The sequence below is a fragment of the Hyposmocoma kahamanoa genome, unplaced genomic scaffold (assembly GCF_003589595.1).
Source record: "Hyposmocoma kahamanoa isolate Upper Pololo Valley unplaced genomic scaffold, ASM358959v1 114, whole genome shotgun sequence".
In the NCBI taxonomy this organism is placed as follows: Eukaryota; Metazoa; Arthropoda; class Insecta; order Lepidoptera; family Cosmopterigidae; genus Hyposmocoma; species Hyposmocoma kahamanoa.
The window spans coordinates 2,959,176-2,982,419 of NW_020653383.1; the positions used below are offsets into that span (position 1 = coordinate 2,959,176).

General features: G+C 44.8%; 2 protein-coding genes across 4 annotated transcripts; both read left to right on the forward strand.

Moving 5' to 3' along the window:
- The first annotated feature begins 1,440 nt into the window (after window positions 1–1,440).
- Window positions 1,441–14,511, forward strand: LOC113239625 (protein stoned-B-like). The gene is made up of 16 exons (XM_026476685.1): window positions 1,441–1,549; window positions 2,399–4,717; window positions 4,791–6,256; window positions 6,335–6,533; window positions 6,657–6,802; window positions 6,887–7,055; window positions 7,140–7,355; window positions 7,447–7,720; window positions 9,600–9,705; window positions 9,788–9,956; window positions 10,080–10,194; window positions 10,727–10,890; window positions 11,047–11,201; window positions 11,280–11,487; window positions 12,201–12,346; window positions 13,669–14,511. The coding sequence occupies exons 2-15, from the start codon at window positions 2,430–2,432 to the stop codon at window positions 12,331–12,333; spliced, it is 5,808 nt and encodes a 1,935-aa protein (XP_026332470.1). The 5' UTR covers window positions 1,441–1,549; window positions 2,399–2,429; the 3' UTR covers window positions 12,334–12,346; window positions 13,669–14,511.
- A 3,198-nt stretch (window positions 14,512–17,709) lies between these two features.
- LOC113239604 (serine/arginine repetitive matrix protein 1) lies at window positions 17,710–22,571 on the forward strand. Of its 3 annotated transcripts, XM_026476662.1 has the most exons (6): window positions 17,710–17,803; window positions 17,916–19,409; window positions 19,740–20,289; window positions 20,365–20,547; window positions 20,630–20,914; window positions 21,090–22,571. In XM_026476662.1, the coding sequence occupies exons 1-6, from the start codon at window positions 17,735–17,737 to the stop codon at window positions 21,428–21,430; spliced, it is 2,922 nt and encodes a 973-aa protein (XP_026332447.1). In that variant the 5' UTR covers window positions 17,710–17,734; the 3' UTR covers window positions 21,431–22,571. The 3 variants fall into 3 exon arrangements, with proteins under 3 accessions (XP_026332447.1, XP_026332444.1, XP_026332446.1); XM_026476659.1 differs by having other exon boundaries at window positions 17,916–20,289; XM_026476661.1 differs by having other exon boundaries at window positions 17,916–20,289; window positions 20,630–20,928; window positions 21,009–21,229.
- Window positions 22,572–23,244: the final 673 nt, after the last annotated feature.

Sequence of the window (23,244 nt, forward strand, 5' to 3'; positions counted from 1 at the left end):
TAACGGCACAAGAAGTTTTTGCTAAGGTAGGTGTTTGTTTCGTTTTGGACCGGCTCTACAAACGACTATTTTCACGCGTCGTCACTGCATGCTAATAAGAAGGAAGTAAGTAACATATTAAAATAAAATTTAAAAAACCTCCTACCTACCTGTTAATAACTTATCGAGACCTTATTTTAATGAGCCCAAACTCTGAAGTTCTAGTGTAAGTAGTTGAGGAGTTGGATAATTGGCAGACCGACCTGGCTGCAGCATCTGAATAAGGTTACCATCGTCGTCTTACTTTCTCAAACTCATATCTTAACGCACAAAGTAACTGAAATGCAAAAGATAGATTGTGTATACAAATTTTGCGGCCTGATTTCGCATCACATTTCCTTCATATTCACACATTGGCTTTTACCTATTCTTAAAGTAATGCATCCATATTAACCCACTTGATAAGAAATTTAAATAAATAGAAAGTTTTGCCATCTCACTCTTTAGAAATTTAATCAACTTCTGCTGTCCCGATTTTTTCGTCCCATACAATAAAATGATCCTGACATAAAACTGAGTCGATCAGTACAAAAAAATATAGATCAATTTTATTTATTTTTATGGAGAACTCATGCTTGACCTAAAATTTGACTATGTCAAAATTGTTTTCATAAAAAAAGGCTTAATGGTTCCTAAGACAGTATCCTTGTATCTTCTATTGTTTCGGATTTCCCCAAACTGTCCCATTAAGAAAACACTGTGTAGGTATGCCTAGTAGAAGATTATACTAAAGTCGGTGACTTTATGAAAGAAAGTAATGGTAATATGGTCCAGGCTAGACTAAAAGGCGTCCAAAGATCTCCGTGTAACAATATTTACATATGCCTAAGTGCCAAGCTATACATATATTACGCTATTATAGGAATTTTATTCATTAATTTATTTTTCTTTTATCTTATTATTTATTAATATTATTTTTTTCCCGCTTTTTAAGAGCAATAATAATAATAACAACACACTCATAGCCCCGCACTAGGGAAACCTTGTATCACGGGTGTCATCACACAGGCACCCACAAATTACACCCAAACTCACGAGAGAAAGAAACATAGGCCATACAAATATTTCTTCCGGCCTGGAGATTATTATATATATATATCCTGCAACTAGCAGAAAATTTGATGGCGTCTAGTTTAAAATATTATTACATACGAAAGCCTAAAGTTTATTTTGAACTTAAATTCGCCTTAGTAGTGGAGTTGAGAGAAAAGAAGGGAAGAGGGTGGCAAAAGCAGGAGAAGCATAGTGGTGAGTGGTCGGGCAGTACAATGAGGGTTATGTAAGGTGGGTCAATCTGCTGACGTCGAGCGCTGGCAGAGGAAGAATGCGCGCGCCGGTGCCGAACTGCGCGGGTCGATGCGCGGCTGCTCCGTCTATCGTGCCGTCAGTCCGTCATCCGCTAGCGCCGAGCGCCCAGGCTCCGCCCCGTCCGCGCCAAGGCCCGCGAATCTCGCGAGTTGCGATGAAGGTACAGCGCCCCTAGCCCGTAGCGCCTAGTGTATGACTAGCAGTAAGTAGCGGTGCTACCCGCTCGGTGTTGTAGCTATCGGCCACTCGCCGTCACCCATCCATCACTCGCCCGGTTGCGCCGCTTCCATCACCACCTTCGTTCGCACTGATCGATACTTTCTACAGTGCCATATGTACCCTTTTGAAAAGCTCTGTTCTTCATGTGCATTGAAAATAACGTACAAATACCTATACATGACTATGTACAACAAAATTCAAAATTTAAAATCGATAAAATTCACACCCACATGATTTTACTTTAATGATAGAGGGAGTAAGGATCCGCCAATCCGGCAATCTTTCTTCTTTTGTGGCTTGATTTTTGTACTGTTTTCATATCTGTGGTCGACGTCGTCGTAGATCCTACTTAGAGGATACTTGTAAGTTGCGTACCTATACTTATAAAGTATGAAACTAAATTTCCGTACGATCGATAGAAACAGATAGTGCAGTGCTCTAACATCTCGTTTCGTGCTCCTTATTACTGTAGCAATGCATTTCAAACGGATTGAGGTATATGGGGTATGTTTGTGTGCCTATTTATACCAATACCTATGTGTAAAGTTGTTTACTAAGCTAAAACTGGCAGAGTTTTTGACACTTTTTGTCGCGTAACGAAATATTTCGTGTTTGGTTCTTGTTGTTTGTCGTATAATTGTACATTTTATTTGAGATAATCTGTTCACATTTTGTCAAAGTTAGGTCCATTGCATGTAAGTGTTGGCTTGTAACCATCTACGCGCAGGCAAACGTGTAGTGTAGATCACGTCAGGCATTATCTACAATCATACTATTAAATTAATAACTTATTTCGAGCTAGTATAAATGTTGCACATTTTCTTTGTTACAGCAACACAAGGAAATATCGATAAGCACGTATAATGCTAAAGCTACCCAAGGGCCTTAAAAAGAAGAAAAAAGGAAAAAAGTCAAAGCGAAAGGAAGAGGAGCTTTTTACAGAGGAGGAACTTGAGAAATACCGACGAGAACATCAAAAGCAGGAGGAAGTTGGAGAGGGTTCAGTCAAGGAAAATGAGGAATGGTCCAAGTTCAAAGATCTGACGACTGGAGTTGATACCGTACTCAAGAAAACTCAAGGCGATCTAGATCGTATCAAGTCCACTTCCTTCTTCCAACGCATTCCAGCGGGAGTGAAAGAAGTCGAACCGGCACACAAGCCAGAACCGCAGCCTGCGTACGTTGAGGTTACTGAAGCAGATTTCCCGCAGCTTGCACAGGCCGCCGCTGCCAACGCTGGTGACGCCGACGACGAGCGCAGTGAGTACGGCGTTACCGACGACGAATCGGAAGAGGAACAGGACGATATCTTCGACACTTCTTACGTTGAGGCAGTCGAGCGTGGGGAAGTTAAGCTCGCTTACGTACCTGACTCCCCAACCGAATTCCAAGACGACGATATATTTGATACATCACACGTCGATGCTTTGATTAAAGGCCAAGAAGCAAAATCTACTAAAGGGAAGAAGGCTTTAGACATTGGAATTGCTGTTGAAGTTCTCACCGGGAGAATAGATAATGTAACTGTTACTACAACAAAAAGGTCAAAACGGGTCATACCAGGAGATTTGCTACTTGAGGATACCAACAAAGAAATTCCTACTGTTCTTACAACTGTCATTGAGCCTGTTGAGAAGAGTATATTGGATATTGACCCTGATATTCCCATTTCGTCGCCTATAGATCTAAGTGTCTCTCTTCATACTTCTTTAATTCAACAAAACAAAAAGGACAGTGACGTAGATTTAAGCTCTTTTGAACAGGTGAATTCTGAGCAGCCAGAAAATACAGAAGAAGAAGAATTTGACGAGTTTACGTTACTTGCTGCGGAATCACTTGAAGCTAGTGCAGAAGTAATTAAATTAGAGGAAAGCGCTATTAAACTTGAACCCGTACTGCAGGAGTCATGGTCCGCTTTCGAGGCCGATAAAAACGAATCAGTATTCGCGGAATGTATTGTTGAAGATCAAATTGACGTCTTAGATCCTTATCTTGATCAAGACGACCCGTTTGATACCAGCTTCGCAGACGCTGTTGTCCCATTGACGCAATCGGAACAAGGTCAAAGGGAAGCTGTGATTTTGGAAGAAGACGACGACTTTGATCCTCGTGCGGAAGAAAATCAAATAATATTGAATAACAGACGCAAATCGTCTGTTCGTATCCATTTAACTAACCCCTCGGGGCTAAGAGAATCTATTACTTCCGATGACATAATTGAAAAAAAAACAGAGAACTCCATTGATCGTGATTTACTAGGAGGGAGTACAACCGATTTAACGCAACTGGGTGATTCTCCCCTGGACCCAGTAGACATAAATAATAGTGAAATTGATCCTTTCGACACAACTATAGTTGACAAAATCGTCGCGCCAGGTAAAGTAGAGTTAAAACTTCTTGAACAAGAACTCATTGGAGCTTCTCCTGCTCCGATATATCGGGTGCCAAGCGATCCAGATTTTGACCCGCGTGCCGAAGAACCGAAGGTATCTGAGCGACGAGCATCGCGGCCGGAGAATCTGGTCGTAAGCAAAAGTGTTGTGTTCAACGTTGAAGATGACGCAGCGGTTGATCTTGAAGTAAAACCAAAGCCATCCAAGCCTGTCACGCCATATTATACTCGGGAACTTTCCATTACCGAAGATCTAAACGAAGAAGCAGAGGCTGCAGACATAGTATCGGAATCGCTTACGCGAACGCGTTCTGATGAGGATTTAGCACCAAAAATTGGTTATCAAGTTAAACGCAGACACTCAGAGTATCCAAACCCCGGTAAAGTTAATTTAAAAGCAAGTGACCTTCTCCAAAGCGCGCCAGAAGAAATTCAAACTAAAGTCTTAACACCGTCGGCTCCACCCGAAGCTGACCTGGAACAGGAAGTTGATCCTTTCGACACTTCGTTTGCGACAGATAATATAGCACCTAGTAAAACTGAATTAAAACTTATTGCAAAAGAATTTTCTTGTGAAGAACCTGACGCCATATTAGATTCAACTGGTAAACCAGACTTACTAGACCCCTCAGACGACATTTTTCAAATAAAGGCTCTTACTCCTGAGCCATCTGACGCCGCTCGAATACCTCAGGAAGATATAGACCCTTTTGACACTTCATTCGCCAGTGACCTAAACCCGGGTCGAACAGAGTTAAAACTGCTAGAATCGGAGTTTTTGAACTAAGAAGAAAAACGAAAAAAACGAAATGGCGTTCAATCCGTTCTTGAGTATGAACGAGCCTGCGGCGCCAGTTGCGGCGGACGTCTTAAATCCTTTCATGATGGCAGACACGGAAACAACATCGTTCACGGGTGATAATCCTTTTGCCGCTAGTAATCCGTTTTCAGATTTTGGTGGCGGCTTCGAACCTGTTGCGGGTGATACAGTGCCCGTAAATATTTTCGGTGGACCTGACCCACCCGGAGGAGGCGCGCGCCAATTCGACACGATAGAAACAACCGCTGAGCCGCCATCCGTATCTGCCACTGACATCTTTGGCATGACTCCGCCAGTCAAACCTACCGCACTTGAGTTGGATGGCGCCACGCGGCCGCCGCCTCCTGCGCATCCATTGCCGCCGGAGACTCAAAATTTAATTCTAAGTGTCACAGGCCAGATGGAGTTTACAAGCACGCATCTTCTCGACCGCATTCCACCGACGCGTACGCCAAGCCCCGTGTCTGCACGTGATATCCATTCGCCTAGCCTGACACCGGAACCAGATATCGATTTGCCTGAAGATACAGCGCCAGCTGCGGTCCCGGCACCGACGCCCGCATCTGTACCAGCTCCCCAATTGCAGACAGCGAATGACTCATTTGACATAAATCGTAACAAGCCTGTGCGTCCACCGCCAGCGCGCCCAGCTGCCCCGCCTGTCGCAGTGCGCCCTCCGCCGCGGCCTGTACCACCCCCAGTGCCCGCCCCTGTTAAAGCTTCTCAGCAAGATGACATCAATTTATTTGACGCACCGGCTCCACCGGTAATCAAACCTACCAAGGAGGCCATACTCAGTCTTTATTCAGCACCAAAAAAGGAGGAAGAGAAGCAGATCGACTTTTTGAGCGATGACATACCTGAAGTAGCGCCCGAAACTACAAGTACGGTGGCGCCCTTAACAACTCCTAATAAAATTGATTCAAATGTACTATCATTTGCATCTCCTATTGAATCGAAAACCGAACCAATCGTTGCCCCCAACCCGCCGCAGGAGGCCGTTGCACCAATGGACTGCTCTGAGCCGACGGTTGGTGATGTCAATATGTCGGCGGAAACTTCTCCCTTTGCGGTCAGTACTGATGAAGAATCTTTTCGAGTTACGAAACCCACTGAAGCGGAAATCAACCCATTCGAGTCATATGGAGATACTAAAATATCAGAAATACATTCGACGACTAATATTTTCGCAACGGAGGACACTTTTATGACACCTTGTAGTGAAACTGTGACTAAGAAGAATGAAAATTTCACTGGGACAACAACTGATGTTGAGTTACAAGATCATCAGGGCAACATATTCAATACGGGCGAAACGGACACATTTTCGACAGTACCAACAGCGGGCGCGGAACCAGCAGCGGCGTGGGGCGAGGCGCACGAGCCTATGGTGCAGGACACGTTTCCTGAATCACAAGATATGTTTGATGCTTTCTCCGCAAAGTTCGACTCTACCACTAGCAATCACATGAACACAGGTTAGTTCTTAAAAATGAATAAGTAATAATATTATGAAAATAAATTTCTACAATTCATTTGTATCAATTTTTTTTCAGGAGCGTGGGGTGATGAAGGAGGACCTAAGGAAGGTGCGGGAGTATTTGGCGTTGAAGACGATGCGGGATTCGAGTCTGAAGCGTTCGACCCGTTTCTTAGCATGGGAGCACCGCCGCCGCCAGCTGCCACGCCGCGTTTGCGCAGTCAGGGCTCGCACGATTCCAATGACGGCGAAGACTCCTTCTCGGTTTTCATCAAGTGAGCCTATGCTACATTAAATAAATATATTATTCATTTCAGTGTTTTTCCAATTTTACAAATATTTGAAGGAAGATGTAAGCGTAATTCATTTACGATAAAATGTTGCTTGTAAATATACAGGCCCAAAGAGAGTGGCGGCGAGGAGGCCACTGTGCCGGCACTGGCACCGCCCCCGCGACCACAGGCGTTGCCTGAGTCACCACGCCTTAACCCCTTCGACACGACCGGAGCGCCAGACGGGCCGCCGCGATTCGAACCACAACAAGGTAGTGCTGGAAAACATAGTTTACCTATCAGTTACTAAATAACATGAATCAGACTAAATCAATCTTTTCGTTGATCGGTAACAGATGCCCCACGGCGCACATCGGCGGGCAGCGGTGGCGAAACGCCGCCGACGCCTCTTTTCGATGAAGACGTCTCACAGCCGCTCGAGGACTTTCCGAGAACCAAGTACTCGGGCCCTGGCTGGGAGATGCATCTGCGACAGCCCAACAAGAAGAAGATCACTGGACAGAGGTAGTGATCGGATTGCTTTATAAAATAAATGTATTGCTGACACGAATTGGACATGGGGCGTAATTGCAACGTGGCGTGCATCAGGTTCTGGAAGAAGATCTTTGTGCGCGTGGTGTACCAGGGCGACAACCCGGTAGTGCAGCTGCTTAACTCTGCGACGGACAAGGAGCCGTTCCAGGAGCTGCCGTTGCAAGCGTGCTACTCCGTGTCCGAGGTGGGCGCGCAACAGTTCGACCAATTCGGCAAGATCTTCACTGTAAAACTACAGTATATCTTTTACAAAGAGAGGCCCGGGGTCAGGTAATCAATTTAATTTTTAACAAGTTTAATTTATTTGTGTTGGTTTATATTAAGGGATAAACAAGTAATAAACTGCGATGTGCTTGAGCAGGCCTGGACAGGTAACGAAGGCAGAGCGCATCACGAACAAGCTTTCACAATTCGCGGCATATGCCATCCAAGGCGACTACCAGGGCGTGAAGGAGTTCGGAAGCGACCTGCGCAAGCTGGGCCTGCCAGTGGAGCACGCACCTCAGGTGTCGCAGCTGTTCAAACTTGGTTCGCTAGTTTACGAGGACGTCAAGCAATTCTCTACTTGCATCGAGGAGGCGCTATTCCGCCTACCTGCGCACCGTGACCGTGCTCTCACATACAAGATGGAAGAGGTACTTACATTCATATTTATACGTATTGTATTGAACTTATCAAGAAATAGATTCATCTACTAAAGTCTACTCGAAACAAATACATTAATAGAATGTATCGGAGTCATTGACTTACAATTATATGGACGTCGAGTCCGCGGTAAAAAGTGTCCGAACTTATAGGGCGTTAAAATCATATAAAGAGCGTCATTCACGCTTTAGTCTTCGTTTGTTCGACTGACAGCGAAGCAAGCAAAATTAGGCAGTACTGCGATGACATTACAATTTAAATTCAAGGTTTTAGCTTTTTCATATTCCTTTACATGTCACTACGTTTAAATAGGTTGACTTGGGACATTTTTTTCGTGGTTTTTGTATTAGACCCGTCGTCCATTTATTTGTAAGTCAATGATCGGAGTGAACCTTATAATGGAAATAACAATTTACGAACAAAGTGCTCCAACGCGGTAAACAGAATTAATTCACATTAATATATATTTTATTTGATACTACGGCCTACATAATGGCACACTTAGAATGATAACGTCACTAATTACTATACAAAAACTTTTTTATTTTTTTATTTTTAACGTCATCTTGGATTTGAGAGTGCGAATTGTATATTGCAGAAGCCCCAGTGTACGTTGTTTGCCTAGAATTTGCTACATGACGTAATGACGTTACACTTTTTATGGGGAATGCTTAGGGATGGAAAAAAAATAATGCCTAAGGGGGAATGTGGCACAGGAGACAGCGCGATACTGACATTTTTTGGTAGTGACAGAGATCGCTGAGTTGTGAAACAATTTACTAGTAAATCCGTGAAGAATATCGTCATTTTTTGGATAGTGTCGTTTTGCGTTAAGACTAATATAATACGAGATTGCCGAGCCAGATCAACGTTGGTTAGTGGATAAGTTATCGAATTTAAATTAAATTTCATGGCGTAATTAGTTTCTATGAATCCTTTGTGACGATATTGCAAGTTAATTTACATGAAAAGCTTATGAGGAATAGACGTACTAAACGAAAATTTGTATGATACTTGTACAACTTTGTAGGTTCCCTTTTATTTTAGTTGAAAACCGCATTCAAAAATCTTCGTTAAGTAAGAAATTGCTGTTATCACAATTTTCAGAATGTTAATTGCTCATTACTCAAAATTAAATAATTTGCATTGTGTCATTGTCATTCTCAGTAGGCCAAAATAATAATAGTACTGTAACATGTTTCAAATCTCAAATGTGTCATGCAACCAAAGAGGCCTGCATACAGCATATAAAGTTCCGATTTACGATTTGAGGTTAACAATAACTGTATGTAGGCAACCGAATACCACACACTAGATCTAGGACAATAAATAATGAATGAATTAAATTAATGTAATATAAATTTGTTTAATGTATTCTTAAACTATTCACCCTTAATTAATGGAGATTGCATTTTTGCGTCATATCTTATTAAATAATTATTAAGTTTACATTTTAAACCATCACTAAATGAAAATTTTGCTTTTTCAAATTTAACTTAATTTCTGAATTTGCGTTTCCCAAAAGTTGACTTTGTCTTTTAATGACAGTATTGATTGACGAGATAATTTTACTTTTATAATTATTTATTTTGCTTGTGACTTAAAACCGTGATAGGATGGCATTACTTGTTTTCCTAAACACGTAATTCATGTTTTGTTGCGAATTCCTATTTACGGAATATTTGAGGATTTATTAAAAAAATGTGTTGTTTACGTTTACGTAACAAAATATAGTGCCTCGTTACACTTATATCTTGCTTTACTGCGCGATGGTGTGGTGCGATTTAATTAGGGACGTAGACAGCGTCGTAGCTGCGTGCTACGTTACGGCGTAGTATAGCTCTGAGTAGCTTTACTGTGCGTGTGCAGGTGCAGATCACAGCGGTGGACGAGCTGTACGTAGAACAAGACGCTGAGGGTTGTGTACTCAAGCAGATCGCACGCGTACGCCTCTTCTTCCTAGGCTTCCTCAGCGGTAAATAAGTCTTTATACTACCATATTTACTCGTTTAAAAGCCATTTAGTGAATGGTTTAATTTGGATCCCGTGTACGGCAGGCATGCCGGACGTGGAGTTAGGCGTGAACGACCTGCGACGGCAGGGCAAGGAAGTGGTGGGGCGACACGACATCATCCCCGTGGTCACCGAAGAGTGGATCCGGGTCGAAGACACTGAGTTCCATGCGTGCGTTCAGCCCGAGGAGTTTACCGCTACAAAAATAATCAAGTGAGTTAGGTTGCGTTTTAGTTTGATGTTCGTTTATTTCGTATTTTTTAAATTATATTAGCGTAGACTTGTAATACTTGTTCTTAGATGATATAATGTAGCATGCTGTCTGTGATATCACAGATTCAAACCGCCAGACGCGTGTTACATAGAGCTAATGCGATTCCGCGTGCGTCCGCCCAAGAATCGCGAATTGCCGCTACAACTTAAGGCCTGCTGGTGCGTCACCGGAAACAAGGTTCGCCATTCTTTTGTTATTTATCCATTGCTGAATTAATATATTATTATCTAATAACGCAATATATTATTATCTTATTATGATCCCATATTAATAAAAATGGAAGTAAATTAATTTGCTACTCCGCGAACCCAATGAAGGTTAAATCGTGCAAAATAGCTGCGCTTGTGTTGAATATTTTTTCATGCAGTTAATTATACCACCCTCCCTCCGCATAAAATTAATAAAATAAATAACACAAGCGCAACTATCACCAAAAATATCACAAACCATCACCAAAAATATACCCGACACGTGTTTCGCCTCTCCACGAGGCATCCTCAGGGGCTGTTAACTGCTCGACATTCGGCCGAGTGTCACCTTCACTGGGTTGGCGGCGTAGCAAATTAATTTACTTCCATTTTTATTAATATGGACTTCTGAAAAGTAACGCCTGAATCTATTAATTACTTGTGATGCCATATAACTTACCCTAATAAAGTTATGGCTGAATTTTCATCGATCAACTATATTGATTGGAGCATCGCCATAGGTCGAGCTGCGCGCGGACGTGCTAGTGCCGGGTTTCGCGTCTCGCAAGCTGGGGCAGGTACCTTGCGAGGACGTCGCCATCCGTTTTCCCATCCCCGAGAGCTGGATCTACCTTTTCCGCGTCGAAAAACACTTCCGATACGGCTCCGTTAAGTCCGCGCACAGGTACGCATAACAAATACGTGTATAGGTATGTATATAAAACTCGCACATCATGGTTTGCTGATTCTGTATATGCAAATAGAAATAGACACAATACTCGAAGAAATCCCTAAAATACAATGGATTTACTGAAACATACAATCTGGTACTCTGTTGTAGGCGCACGGGGAAGATCAAAGGCATCGAACGGTTCTTGGGCGCAGTGGACACACTGCAGGAGTCACTGATCGAGGTGACCTCGGGCCAGGCTAAGTACGAGCATCAACACCGCGCTATCGTGTGGCGCATGCCGCGTCTGCCGAAAGAAGGACAAGGTACCGTCGTCGCAACTACTAGGGCTAACTAATTTCAGTTACGTACCAACTTACTTTAACTGATTGTGTGTACGGCAGGCGCGTATACGACGCACAATCTGGTGAGCCGTATGGCGTTAACGTCATATGACCAGATACCGGCGGAATTGGCGCGCTACGCATATGTGGAGTTCACCATGCCCGCCACGCAGGTCAGCCACATGACGGTACGTTCCGTCTCGCTGCAGAACCATGACAACGACCCTCCCGAGAAGTACGTGCGTTACCTTGCGCGGCACGAGTATATGTGAGTATTTATTATTGATCATCTATCCAGTGGCGGATTTGCATTAAAGCCCGATGTGCCCGCGCCCAGGGCGGCCAGATATTAGGGGCGGTCTATCGTGACGAAAAATTCACTGATGATAACAAGACATAACTCAAAGTACCTAAATATTCTAAAGGCTCACGCACATTATGGCGGGCCGCACTGCACCGCATCGTATAACAAGAATCTTCCTAAATCACTTTCGTACATTTTATGTATAAAATATAGATGTTTCATATCTAAAATGTAATGTATAATCACTACATCTGATCGCGATAAACTCAAAAACTACTGATCGTATGTTGGTACTGACTACATGGCCTGGGGCCTAGGGAGACTAAGACTGCAAATCCGCCACTGCGTCTATTTTAGGTTGCTAACAGATTGACTGCATGTTTGTAGATAATACGTGAAGTTATAATCAACTTCATGCAGCCGAGACCACGACTGCATGAAGTTGATAACTTCTTGACAACGATCTCGGCTGTATGTACTTAATGCGGAAGTCGTTATCAACTTCATGTAGTCGAGGTCTCGGCTGTATGAAGTTGATTACGATTTCACGTATTAACTGCAAACATGCAGTTCATCTGTTAGCAGCCTAGTAAGGCTACTACTACTACTACTGCTAGTAAACAGTTAGCCATTATATGTTAGGACGTACAATAAAATTGGGTTGACGATTTATGCAGAGTGGGCATCGAACGGACGTCAGGACAATCGGCGCCGGCGTACGCAGTGGCTGTTCAGGCGCGCGAGACGCCCGCTCCTGCACCCGCACCAGTGGCACCGCAACCGCCCTCCTCCGACTCTGACTCCGACTAAGCGGCATCAGACGGTTAGTCTACGAATGCTGTGTACATTATTCTTAACCTACTTACTTTATTATGAAACTATCATATTGAATATGAAAGTGTTTTACAGGTGCTTCCTATGGCATAATAATAGTTTATCGATAGTTTGTGCCATTTACCATGTCAATATGTTTAATGCTTTTGTAAGTAATAAATAAAAAAAATGCGGCCGTAGAGCCAACTTTCATCCGAAGTCACAATTCGCCAACGACCGATCACCTGTAAGTCTGTCACAATTTTTCCATCTCTCGAATATCGGTCCTCTAAAAGCATTGACTTACAATTCTATGGACGTCGGGTCCGCGCTAAAAAGTGTCCGCACTTGTAAGGCGCTAAAATCGTATATAGAGCGCCAAACTCCGCTTTAGTCATCATTTGTTCGACTGACAGCGCGATACTGCGATGACATTACAATTTAAATTTCGAATAGGTTGACTTGGGACATTTTTTTCGTGGTTTTTGTATTAGACTCGTCGTCCTTTTATTTGTAAGTCAATGTCTAAAAGGCAAATTTTATCGGTCGAATTTCGGAAATATTTACGTTTCAATGTTGATGTTGTTTTGTTAATTCATTTTGGTATTAATCTGGTTTGTTACATTTTGCCAGAGATATACCATTTTAGATTTGGTGACTCAAATAGGACTCTGAAAGTCAGTTTTGCTTGGTATTTAATATTACGTATATAAAATTTGTACTAAAACTATACGCTTTTTATTATAATATATTCTTTAAAAAAAGGTGAACTATTTAATTGTGTTAGTGTGTGTATGTGTCGCTGTGGTCAACCTCTTATCTTCCCCTTTCTCTACTCGTCTCCTGCCTATAGTAAGCTTCTATGCAACACGGGGCGAAATGATTGGCTTTATTATATCTGGTAAACATATTCGTATATTGTTAAGGAAAACGTCTGAAAGCAGTAGGAGTCTGCCGTGTGAGTGACTCGATACATTTGAAACTTCAAAATCGTTATAAAAAAAAACGTTGAACGACTGCGCCGTTCATTCATCGATGTAGTGAATACTTTCCGGTAGATGTCATCACCGTGTACGCGTTAACAAGTTGTTATGTTTCATTACTATCAAACTATTTCAAAGTTTACAACCCCTAAGGTCATCAATCATACATCAAAGTGACTTCTACCACTATATGCTAACGATAACACTTGCGCATGTTACTGGAAACATTGGAGAGTATATCGATCCCATAAATACCGGATACACTGGTAGGAAGGGGTCAATGATCGCTATTGATATGCTAAATGGCACTTAACTAAGTTGTACTTAACTAAGTTATGTTTTATTACAGGTACTAATTGAAGAGAGCCTGGTGAAACAGACTTCAAGCACATCAAATACGTTATGGACCACGCTATAACACATGTATTCTCTACATTACGATGTTAAGGATGCAAATTGCAATATTGATGATATTAATATTAATATACCTACGGTACTTATAACCTTAGAATGGAAAGTTAAGAAATGAGACCAGTATATTTGGTACCGGTTAAGTTTTACATAATTTGAAAGAGTTTAGGTAATTACTATTAATTAAAATGTAAAGAACTATTATTCATTGTTGAAAAAACTAGGTATATTAAACTTGAAGAGGAAGTGATCTGGTAGTGTTATGCGCGTTAGATACGTATTGTAACATATCCGTCAGTAGTGTCGGGCGCGCGTTGCGTGCACGGGGCCTAGAGCAAGAAAATCAATGAACGACACGAGTAATAATGTAAATAAATAATGATAATAACATTCGATAAACATTAATGTAAAAATTATGGACGAGCAACCACCAATAAAATACGTAGGCAAAAGCAAAATTATTATCATCTTATACTTAAGATAATCATGTTATAAAACAAATGTGTATGTAAAAACCTTTTATGTAGGTACATTGCTAAATATATACTCGTCTCGTGGACATATTCAAAGGAACGCTAAACAAGGCGATATGGCTGAATTACCTACAATAATAACATAATATCAGAACGTTTAATTTGAAAAAAGAATGAATTTCTGTTTCGATTAAACGTCACATGGACCATTGGTTCATTTGGACGTTGTTATCATAAGTTAACCTTTTTTTAGGGTTTCTTTAAACATGTCTATGGTATAGAATGATCTAAAAGCGGTTACACACGCGCGACTTTAAGCAGCGATGCAAACGCGCCATTGCATCACTACACTTGTGATTCATAACATCTATATAAACGCGATTGCGTCAATGCAATCGCGTTTGTGTAGGTGCTATCGCGCGGTTGTATCGATGCAGTCGCGCGTTTGTACCGATGCAGCTGCGCGTTTGTATCGACGCAGTCGCGCGTTTGCATCGATGTAATCATCTATAAATCGTAAGTGTAGCGCAATCGCGCGTTTCTTGAACGCTAGCATTCTGTACGAGTACCAATAACACTTAGCTATTTACTCAAAGACATAAACTAGTTATATAAGTATGTATTTAATGCTTAGAGGTTCTTGAGAATATTGAATGGCTTCTAATGAAAGTAAAAGTACCTATAGCGCAAGGGATTTATGAATAAAAGTGTGTAGTGCAAAATAGCAGCTGATTGTGTCGTAGAGACGTGCCGTTGCCGCTGTACCGGTCGACGTCACACGCGCAAATTGTTTGCGATTGTGATATAATAGGTAACTATACTTACAATATCCATGTAGTTGTTGATGTGTATATTAGACATTTAAATAATAAAGTTATCCATTAATACACATTACATAATACTATATTATTTACCTATTAGCGTTCAAGTATGTGTATTCCAGTTAGCAATTCTGTAAATGTACGTGATTGTCTACACAACGGACTGGGGGGTAAGTAGGTACCTACTTATATTCTCAGCACAAATTTACTCCAGAGATGTACCTACTCAGAGCTCCCATAATGGCACAAGTGTAGCTCAGTAGTAATTCCCACGAGGACTTCTCTCGTACTTAGGTACTTTCATGTAATTATAACAATCGTGTATCGATACTTATATACATAAACGATTAATTAGTGCTTGTAGAGTGCTCGTTGAACTAAAAATGTTATGTCGAGTCGAAGCAATTCCAATATATTTACTATCATTAGCAATTAGAAAACCGTAGGTTCACCGCCTCTGGCATGTAATCGTTGAGTGTGACCTCGACACAGAGGTAGGTGATTCCAAAGTAAGCTGTAACTCCCTAATTTTAAGCGAGTGCAATATTTTCATATACATAACTTGATATGTACTGTTCATTTGATGATATATTACGCCGATTTAATGCACGTAGTAGGGCGCGAGAATGTACAAGTAAGCAATAATGGCAATGTACAGGTATACACAAAGCAGCGATACACGCGAAACGAAGTTACGAAAGATTTAAGTCAAAGAGTGTGTTAGTTAGGCGTGGTATTGAGCTATGGCATGAACGGAGTGAGTAGCATTTAAGTACGAACCTTCCTACACAGATGGACCCTATGTTTTGTTGTCAATAAAGTTATTTAATCGCAATATCTGTTTTCATTCCGCATGTCTCCATCGAATATACATAAATAATACAACGGTTGTAGGTACATGTTGCTAGTACTTAATCTTCATTAAATAACAACGATATCTACATAACTGTAAACCTAGTATGTGGGTAGTACCTAGACGATGCAGCCCAGTAAAGCGTACAGTTAATTTATTATTTAAGAACAGACCCAACAAGTAGCCTCGATCGATATTACATGCACGCGATCACAAAAACTATGGAGTATTTATTTAGAAGTCTAACTACTACTAATAATGTGTGTACTTAAAATGGCATTAAAACCACTTACTTACATGACGTCGTATAGGTACTTCTACTACACATTTATTACCTTTCTCGTATAGGTAGCAATGAAAATTACAATTCAGTTTATTCAGTATAAATGAATATTAAAATGCCCGTGTGATAGCGCCATACACATTTTCGATAACGAGAATAAAAATTGATTACCTAGGTACTTAGTTAATGTGGACAACAAAACTTTAATTATATCGTTATAAGTAGCAGAGGGCGTATCATTCAATTAAATGTAATATTTCAACTTTCCTAAAGTGGAGTACGCGTCAATGGTATGTGTGACGATGGGCGGAGTGCGATACGCGAAGTGCAATGGAGGCAGGAGTGTATGTCGTGTGGGGCAGTGGACAAGTGGGATACGCAGGGCGCGTGCGCGGCACCGAGGCGCGGAAGGCGCATGCGTGCGGGACGGGGCGCATCGACGGCTGATGTCACTGACGGCTCGCGCGATGAGCTCGCCACCGCCAGGTAGGTTCAAGCCGACCCCAAGGAGGCTTTCCGCTGTTCGGCCTTCGTCTGGTAGGTGTACAGCCACCGCTCTGGGAGCACCGTCGCAGTTCGTGCGTGGGCAGCGCTGCGGCGCTGCGAGGTGTAAGGCTGGAGGCCGAGTGTAGCGCATGCTGCCAGAGTGACCTGAGGTGCCCGCGACTGCCAGCGGGTACCGAGCGTGTGGCGCGTTTACCGTGCACGTCGAGTGTGTATGTGAGTGTGAGTGGGTCTGGTTGCGCGATTATTAAAGTCGGAGGTTATAGAGTAGTGTAGAGAACAGTGATGAACTACTAAAGTAACCATGTATAACTTTGTTATATACTTCTTTAAGACGGAAAGTGCATAAACGTGTTAAGTAGCGCACACACTAGACGATCGCTTGCCACTAAAGTCACGTGTAATTAAAAATACTTGTGGAGTCGGTCATCGGCCAACACACTCATTAGGTCGTCGACCGTCTAATATTTTCAGTAAATTCATTGTTTTGAAATGAATTGTTGGTTTTATGTTTTAGTAATGTTTTGTGACATCATTACAAGTAGGTACATATATGTTTTGTAAAAGATAGCCTCTCATTACCTAGGTATTCAAAATAATCTCCCATATTTTGTGTGGCATAGTACCTAGATTTACAATGTGAGTATTAGTACCTACACTTTTGCATTAGTGTATTTTTGTATTTACAGTTTATGTTTTGTACTCAATATAACACAAAAGGACTCTATTATTTTCGTATCAGTTTAATGTTTCTATATTTAAGTTGGTCATCGATCGTTTCACCAAAGGTTTTTGCTTACTCGGCCGTGATACAGAGTCCATTAAAATTTACATACTGATTGGGCACTAATCGAGCGCGGGCTCCTTCGAGTTTTGATGTTTAAGTCATTTTTGTTTCCAACGTATTTTCAACAATTAGCCCGTAACTCGATATAACCATAGTCGTAGCAGAAAGTTGGTGAGTGTGCATTAGAGCTAGATAATGACGTGTTGCAGGGTGCCGGCAATAGTAGCGCGGCAGCTGCTGCAACGATAGGCGTCGCAGCGGCTGGTGGCGGCCCCGGCGGCGCATGGCGGCGCGCGGTGGCCGGCGCGGGCCTGCGCCCATCGCCTCCTTCGACCACGATGTGTCCGATGAGGTGAGACCGCCCGTAGGTATCTTCCTCTGTCTAATCTTCTTTATTAATCACACCATTTCAATTCTGAAGGACTGTTTTGTGTGACCCACCCTTACTTTTCACGCTTTCGCAGTCGAGTCCGGAGACGAAGCCGCCGGCGCAGCTGCCCGAGATCCGAGAAGACCCCGCGGGCACTGCAACAGCTCTAGGCGTGCCCGAGAACCGAGCGCGCTCCGCGTCCACCCCGGGGCTAACATTCGGCGCACCCCGCATCGACATCTCGCGGGCCTCCAGCTCTAGTCACCACGACTCTCGCGACAGCTCGCCGGAACTGGCACTATTCGCGGGCGCACCCGCCGCCTCTGGTGAACTGGGCTTCCGTGAGGACGGCGCGTTGGACCTTCGCTCCTCCACCGAGGAGTTAGCATTCCTGGAGGGTGCGCCTGGTGGGCCGGTTGCAGTTGCGCCGCCGATACCGCCCGCCACCGACTCGCGTCGCCACTCGCGCAAAGACAGTCAAGGCAGTGAGGCGGCGCTGTTGGCTGTGTCGGGCCGCACCAGTCGCCTTTCGAGTGTAGGCTCGCAGTGTTCAGCGCACTCGGTGCTGTCGGGCTTCAGCCACGTGTCGCGCGTGTCGCGGCTGTCGGTCACGTCGGCCGCATCACGCTCCCCGTCCCCGCACAAAATGCTGCTCGAGACATCGTTCTGTGGCCCACGCCCCATCGAGACCGACCCTGAGATATGCGCTGCCGCTGTAGAGGAGTGTCTGCTGGAGAGAGTCAAAGCCGGCGCTACGGTGGCACCGAGGGTTGCGGATCCACCGCCGCCTGCCGGAGACGCGCGCGACCGCCGCGAGGTCACGGCTGAAGTCACAGTGGAACGAGCCCCACGCCCCGCGCCCATACCCGCGCTGACGGCGCCTGTCGCTGATGACAAGCAGCGCAAAGAGAGTAGCAACCGTGCACGCGCCCGCTCGCGGCAGCGTCGCGACCACTCGCAGCCCGAGGTGTACAAGAGCCGGAACCGCTCCAAGGACATTATACGTATTCGACTGAAGCCGGAGAACGAGTACGACGACGACGATGACGATGAGAGCGAGGGCGCAATGGTGGACAACGAACAAGGTCGCGTTACTCGACCTACGGATCTGGCGCCGCGCAGTCCATCGCCGCATCGGTCGCCCTCGCCGTTGCCGCCGCCTGGTGGCGTGTCACGGAAATCCTCCTTCTGTTCGTTATTCAAGTCACGTGAAACCATTGCCTCACCTGATTCACCATCGGACGCACTACGGCGCAAGAAAAGCCTCAATGAAGGTCGGTCCCGCAGCAAGAGCCGCGACCGTTCAGCGCCACCTTCGGCCGCCGGGCGCATCCGCGGGTCTGTGCTGTCTCTATTCCGCACGCCACGGCGCAGTGTTGCCGAAGTGGTGTCACCAAATTCTCGCGCCGCGTCACCCGCGTCATCAACGTCTGGCGCGCAGCACGACCGCTCACGTCGCTCCACGGCCGAGCGCCTCAAGTACTACGAGGACTCGCGCGACGGCATCATCCACATACCATTGCGCACACCACCCGACGAGCGACCCTGTTCTCCTCACGAAGCTCCTCGGCCCGCATCCGCACCATCGGCGCCGGCGTCGACGGTCTCCCACCCACCACAGAATCCTACGCAACGCACGGTTCTGCCTGACGGAAGCATCATAATCCCTCTGCACTCGCCCACTGAAAAGGTCGCCAACTGTGATGTGATCCTTCCTACGGTGAGTGGAAGATCCTCCGTCCCTACTTGCGTCGAAAGATCTATCGAGCCCGAACGCCAACACGTTGAACGACCAGAAACGCCGACGAATTTTACGCGGCCCGCGGCTGAGACGAGAATCGAATCGACAACAACGAAAACGGATCTCGGTCACGCCGCGGGTCTCGATAGTGCGACACTACCCGTTGAGTCGGTGTGTGCGGCGGCACCGACGGCGACAACGACCACCACTACGACGACGACAAATGGCGACCGCTTACGGCGGCGGGAAAGGCTTGTGTTCACCACGCACGTGGGCAGCTCCGAACAGGTGTTCAGCACGCAGTTTAGCATCACGAAAACACCAAGTGTCACAAGCGAGATCTCCGAGTCCGTACCGAGCCTAGCGGAGGAGCCAAGGTTGTTGCGCGACACGCATATCGCGGGTGATGAGCCACAAGCCGCCGGATCCAGTCTATCCGGTGGATCAGTGGGTTCGACTGAGGCGCATCGTTGGCCCCAGAGGGACTCCTCGGACGAAGACGGCAGTTCGGACACTGGCGCACGCGCTGCCGATCCGCCAGCGCCAGACGCGAGTGTCGACGGCGGCGGGTCAGCAGCCGTCCTCGACGTGGAGGCTCGCGGCTTGGTGGTGCAGGAATCCTTTGAGGAGGAGTTGCCCTATGTGCCCACCACGCTCCCACTCGAGCGCCCGCTTGCCCTACCTATGGTCCCCGTGCGCGAACGCACCTCTGTTCACCATGCAACCGGTACGTATTCAATGTAATATTCTCGAGAGTGGACGAGAATCCCGTCTTTTTTGATCTCGATTTTTTATGGGACAGCAATCGTGGAGCGACCGCGTGCGAGTTTGGCGCGGACGGTGGCGGCAGTGCCAGTTGCCGCCCAGGCGCCCGTGCATCCAAGCGGCGACAAACTACGCATCCGCCTGCCACGTCGGCCACGTGCCGTGTCCGCGCCCGCGCCGCCACACACCGCACGCCAGCGCACTGCTAGCACCAGCGACGGTAAACGCCACCCGAAGTCCCCAGGCAGTCCCGATTAACTGTAGTCCGCTCGAACGATACCGACTCGTGACCTTTGCGGCAGGCGGCGCGGGCGCGGGTCGCGGAAAGGGCGAGTGGATCGATTTCTCGGAGGTGCCAGAGCGGCGTAAGCAGCCGAAGCGTATCCAGACGCTACCCACAGGCTCGAGCAGCACGGAAGACACGGGCGGCGTCGTATTTAGTTACGTGGAGCCCGAAGAATGCCGTTGCGAGTGCCATCACGCCGCGTCACCCACTGCCGCCTGCGAGCAACCGCCGCAGTGGGTGGAGGCCGTCGAGCTTAACGTGGTGGTGTCGCGCCCCTTTACCGCCGACCTGGATCTTCATTCGCCTCCAGACGTGGTGAGTAGTCTCGCGCCCGCCCCTTTTTCGACGTTGACACAAGGACAACAGATATTTACAAGCGTTTCGATGTTTTGCAGGGTGGGCCGCCAACGGCAACGGCTATGGCAGCTGCGTCAGCGCGGCGTGCAAGGCAGTGACGCGCCTTTCGCGCGGCCCCCCGCGTCTGTGCGGCCGCGCCCCTCCCTCTTCGAGTTTAACTTTTATAAATACTCTCTATCGACTCGGCTACGAGATGTTATCATTTTTGAGATGTAAATTTACCCGGTTCATTAGGTGTATTATATTTATAGAGTCGTTTATATCTCTCCTATTAGCCACCGTTGACCTTTGCATTTTTCGATGTTTATTGAATTGTTCGAAGTGTATATTGGGGTTTTACGCGATAGTCATGTATGTTCTGTATAGTGAGTGTAGTCGCCTCCCGGGGAGATGTAGATTCCTGTGGAGTGCCGCCTTCCACGCCGCGCCTTATGCGAGTCGCCGGCACGTGCTCACGTGACTCGTCTCTCAAGGGACACCCTCACTCGACCACGATCAGTGCTACTTTGTATTGCCTACAGTATAGTTAAGGGGCCATCCAAAAATTAGTCACATAAAGAGAAGATCCCCAAAACAGTAAAAATTAGGGCCACGCACATTTGTGACGTCACTTTAGGAATATGGAACAATGACACACAAAATTATCGATAAGCTGCACTCGCATTCGACCCAACCATATGGCTCAATTTACATTGCTGCGGGACGGATTGGAGGCGAATTTTTGTAATTGTGAACTTTATGTAGTTTACTACTATCTAGTTTGTACGTTACACAACTTTACTTACATTTCATAATGTACAATTTAGTGACGAAAATTCGCTTTCATTTCGTTCCGCAGCCAATGTAAATAGAGCTTAAGTGATGTTCATTCCGTTCCATAAACACTCTGTGTGAAAAGTTGAAAAGATGTGTCATCACATTTTCACAGCACACGGCTCTTCTCATTACATAAATTTTATATGAGAGACGGGGTTATAAAAAACTGTGTAATTTATGGATGGCCGATTTATAAAGTCGGATTGTTAATAATGTAACTTTTAAAAATAACGTTGCCATTTTTATTATTACATAAGATGACATGTTTGGTTGTCTTCAATCAACTCATTGAAGAGAATAAGTTTTTGAGTTACTTATGTAAGCCAAACTTATGGATATCGTATACCAGCTTTAACTTGAATATTACTACAGGTATAATTTGGATGAGGTGGCAGTTGAATATGGAGTCCACAGTTCTGTGCTTGATGATTTATTTCCGAAAATTGAGAGACCTACAAATTATAAAAAGATATAATTCACCTTTATGACCTATTAAGTGAGTCAATGAAGTCAACCCTATTAGGGCGCCTTCCAATTAGACGCTTATAGAAGCGCTGCAGTAACACTACTGATTTTCATACATCTGGAAGCGCAGTCGCAGCGACACTGTCGTGACACGCGCGCGCTAGTCAGTGAAGTAAGATATAACGCGCGGCTACCGGTGCTTATACAAGCGTCTAATTTCAAGGCCATTATTTTTATTTTATCGATACAGAATACTAAAAAAACCGACCTCAAAGTTCGTGGAATTACATCTATTTGCCAAGTTTTATTGAAATCGGTTACCAGAAAGTGTGCGAAACCGGATTCATCCCCTAGTTTGCCACCCTTAAAGGTGGAATATTTTCTTCAAATTTAAATGGGACCACTACTGAGGTACCCTCTTTCCAACAAAAAAGAATCCTCAAAATCAGTTCATAAATGCCGTTTAGTAGAGTTATCGCGTAACATACATACGTACAAAAACATACAGACGAATGGAGAATCTCCTCCTTTTTTGAAGTCGGTTAAAAACTGGCAACCTTCTAAACGTCAGTTTACTGTTTATAATTAAAAGTTCGACTTTAGAAACGTGTAAGTAATTATGTACAACCGCTGTCCCCGCAATCCCACTGTAGGGGACGGGGCCCGGCCCACGCGCTACAAGCATGCATTTATTGTTACCGAATGCGGTGTCTATATCACGCGTCCTCGATGTTCAAGTGCGCATAGGCGCGTGCCGCCGCCGCTACCGCGTAAAGTTATTAAAGTTTTTCCGCCAGAGGCGCCATAAGCATTTTTTTTAAATCGATGCATTTTCATTTTAATAAAATGAAAATTGTAATATTTAAAATAATGTAAAGCATCAGTATAACGTTATAAAAAAGTCCGATCACATTTCCGCTGGTGATCATACTTAATGATAACTTTTAAACAAGACAACAAATATAATTTCATTGGAATTAAACTATTTTTTCG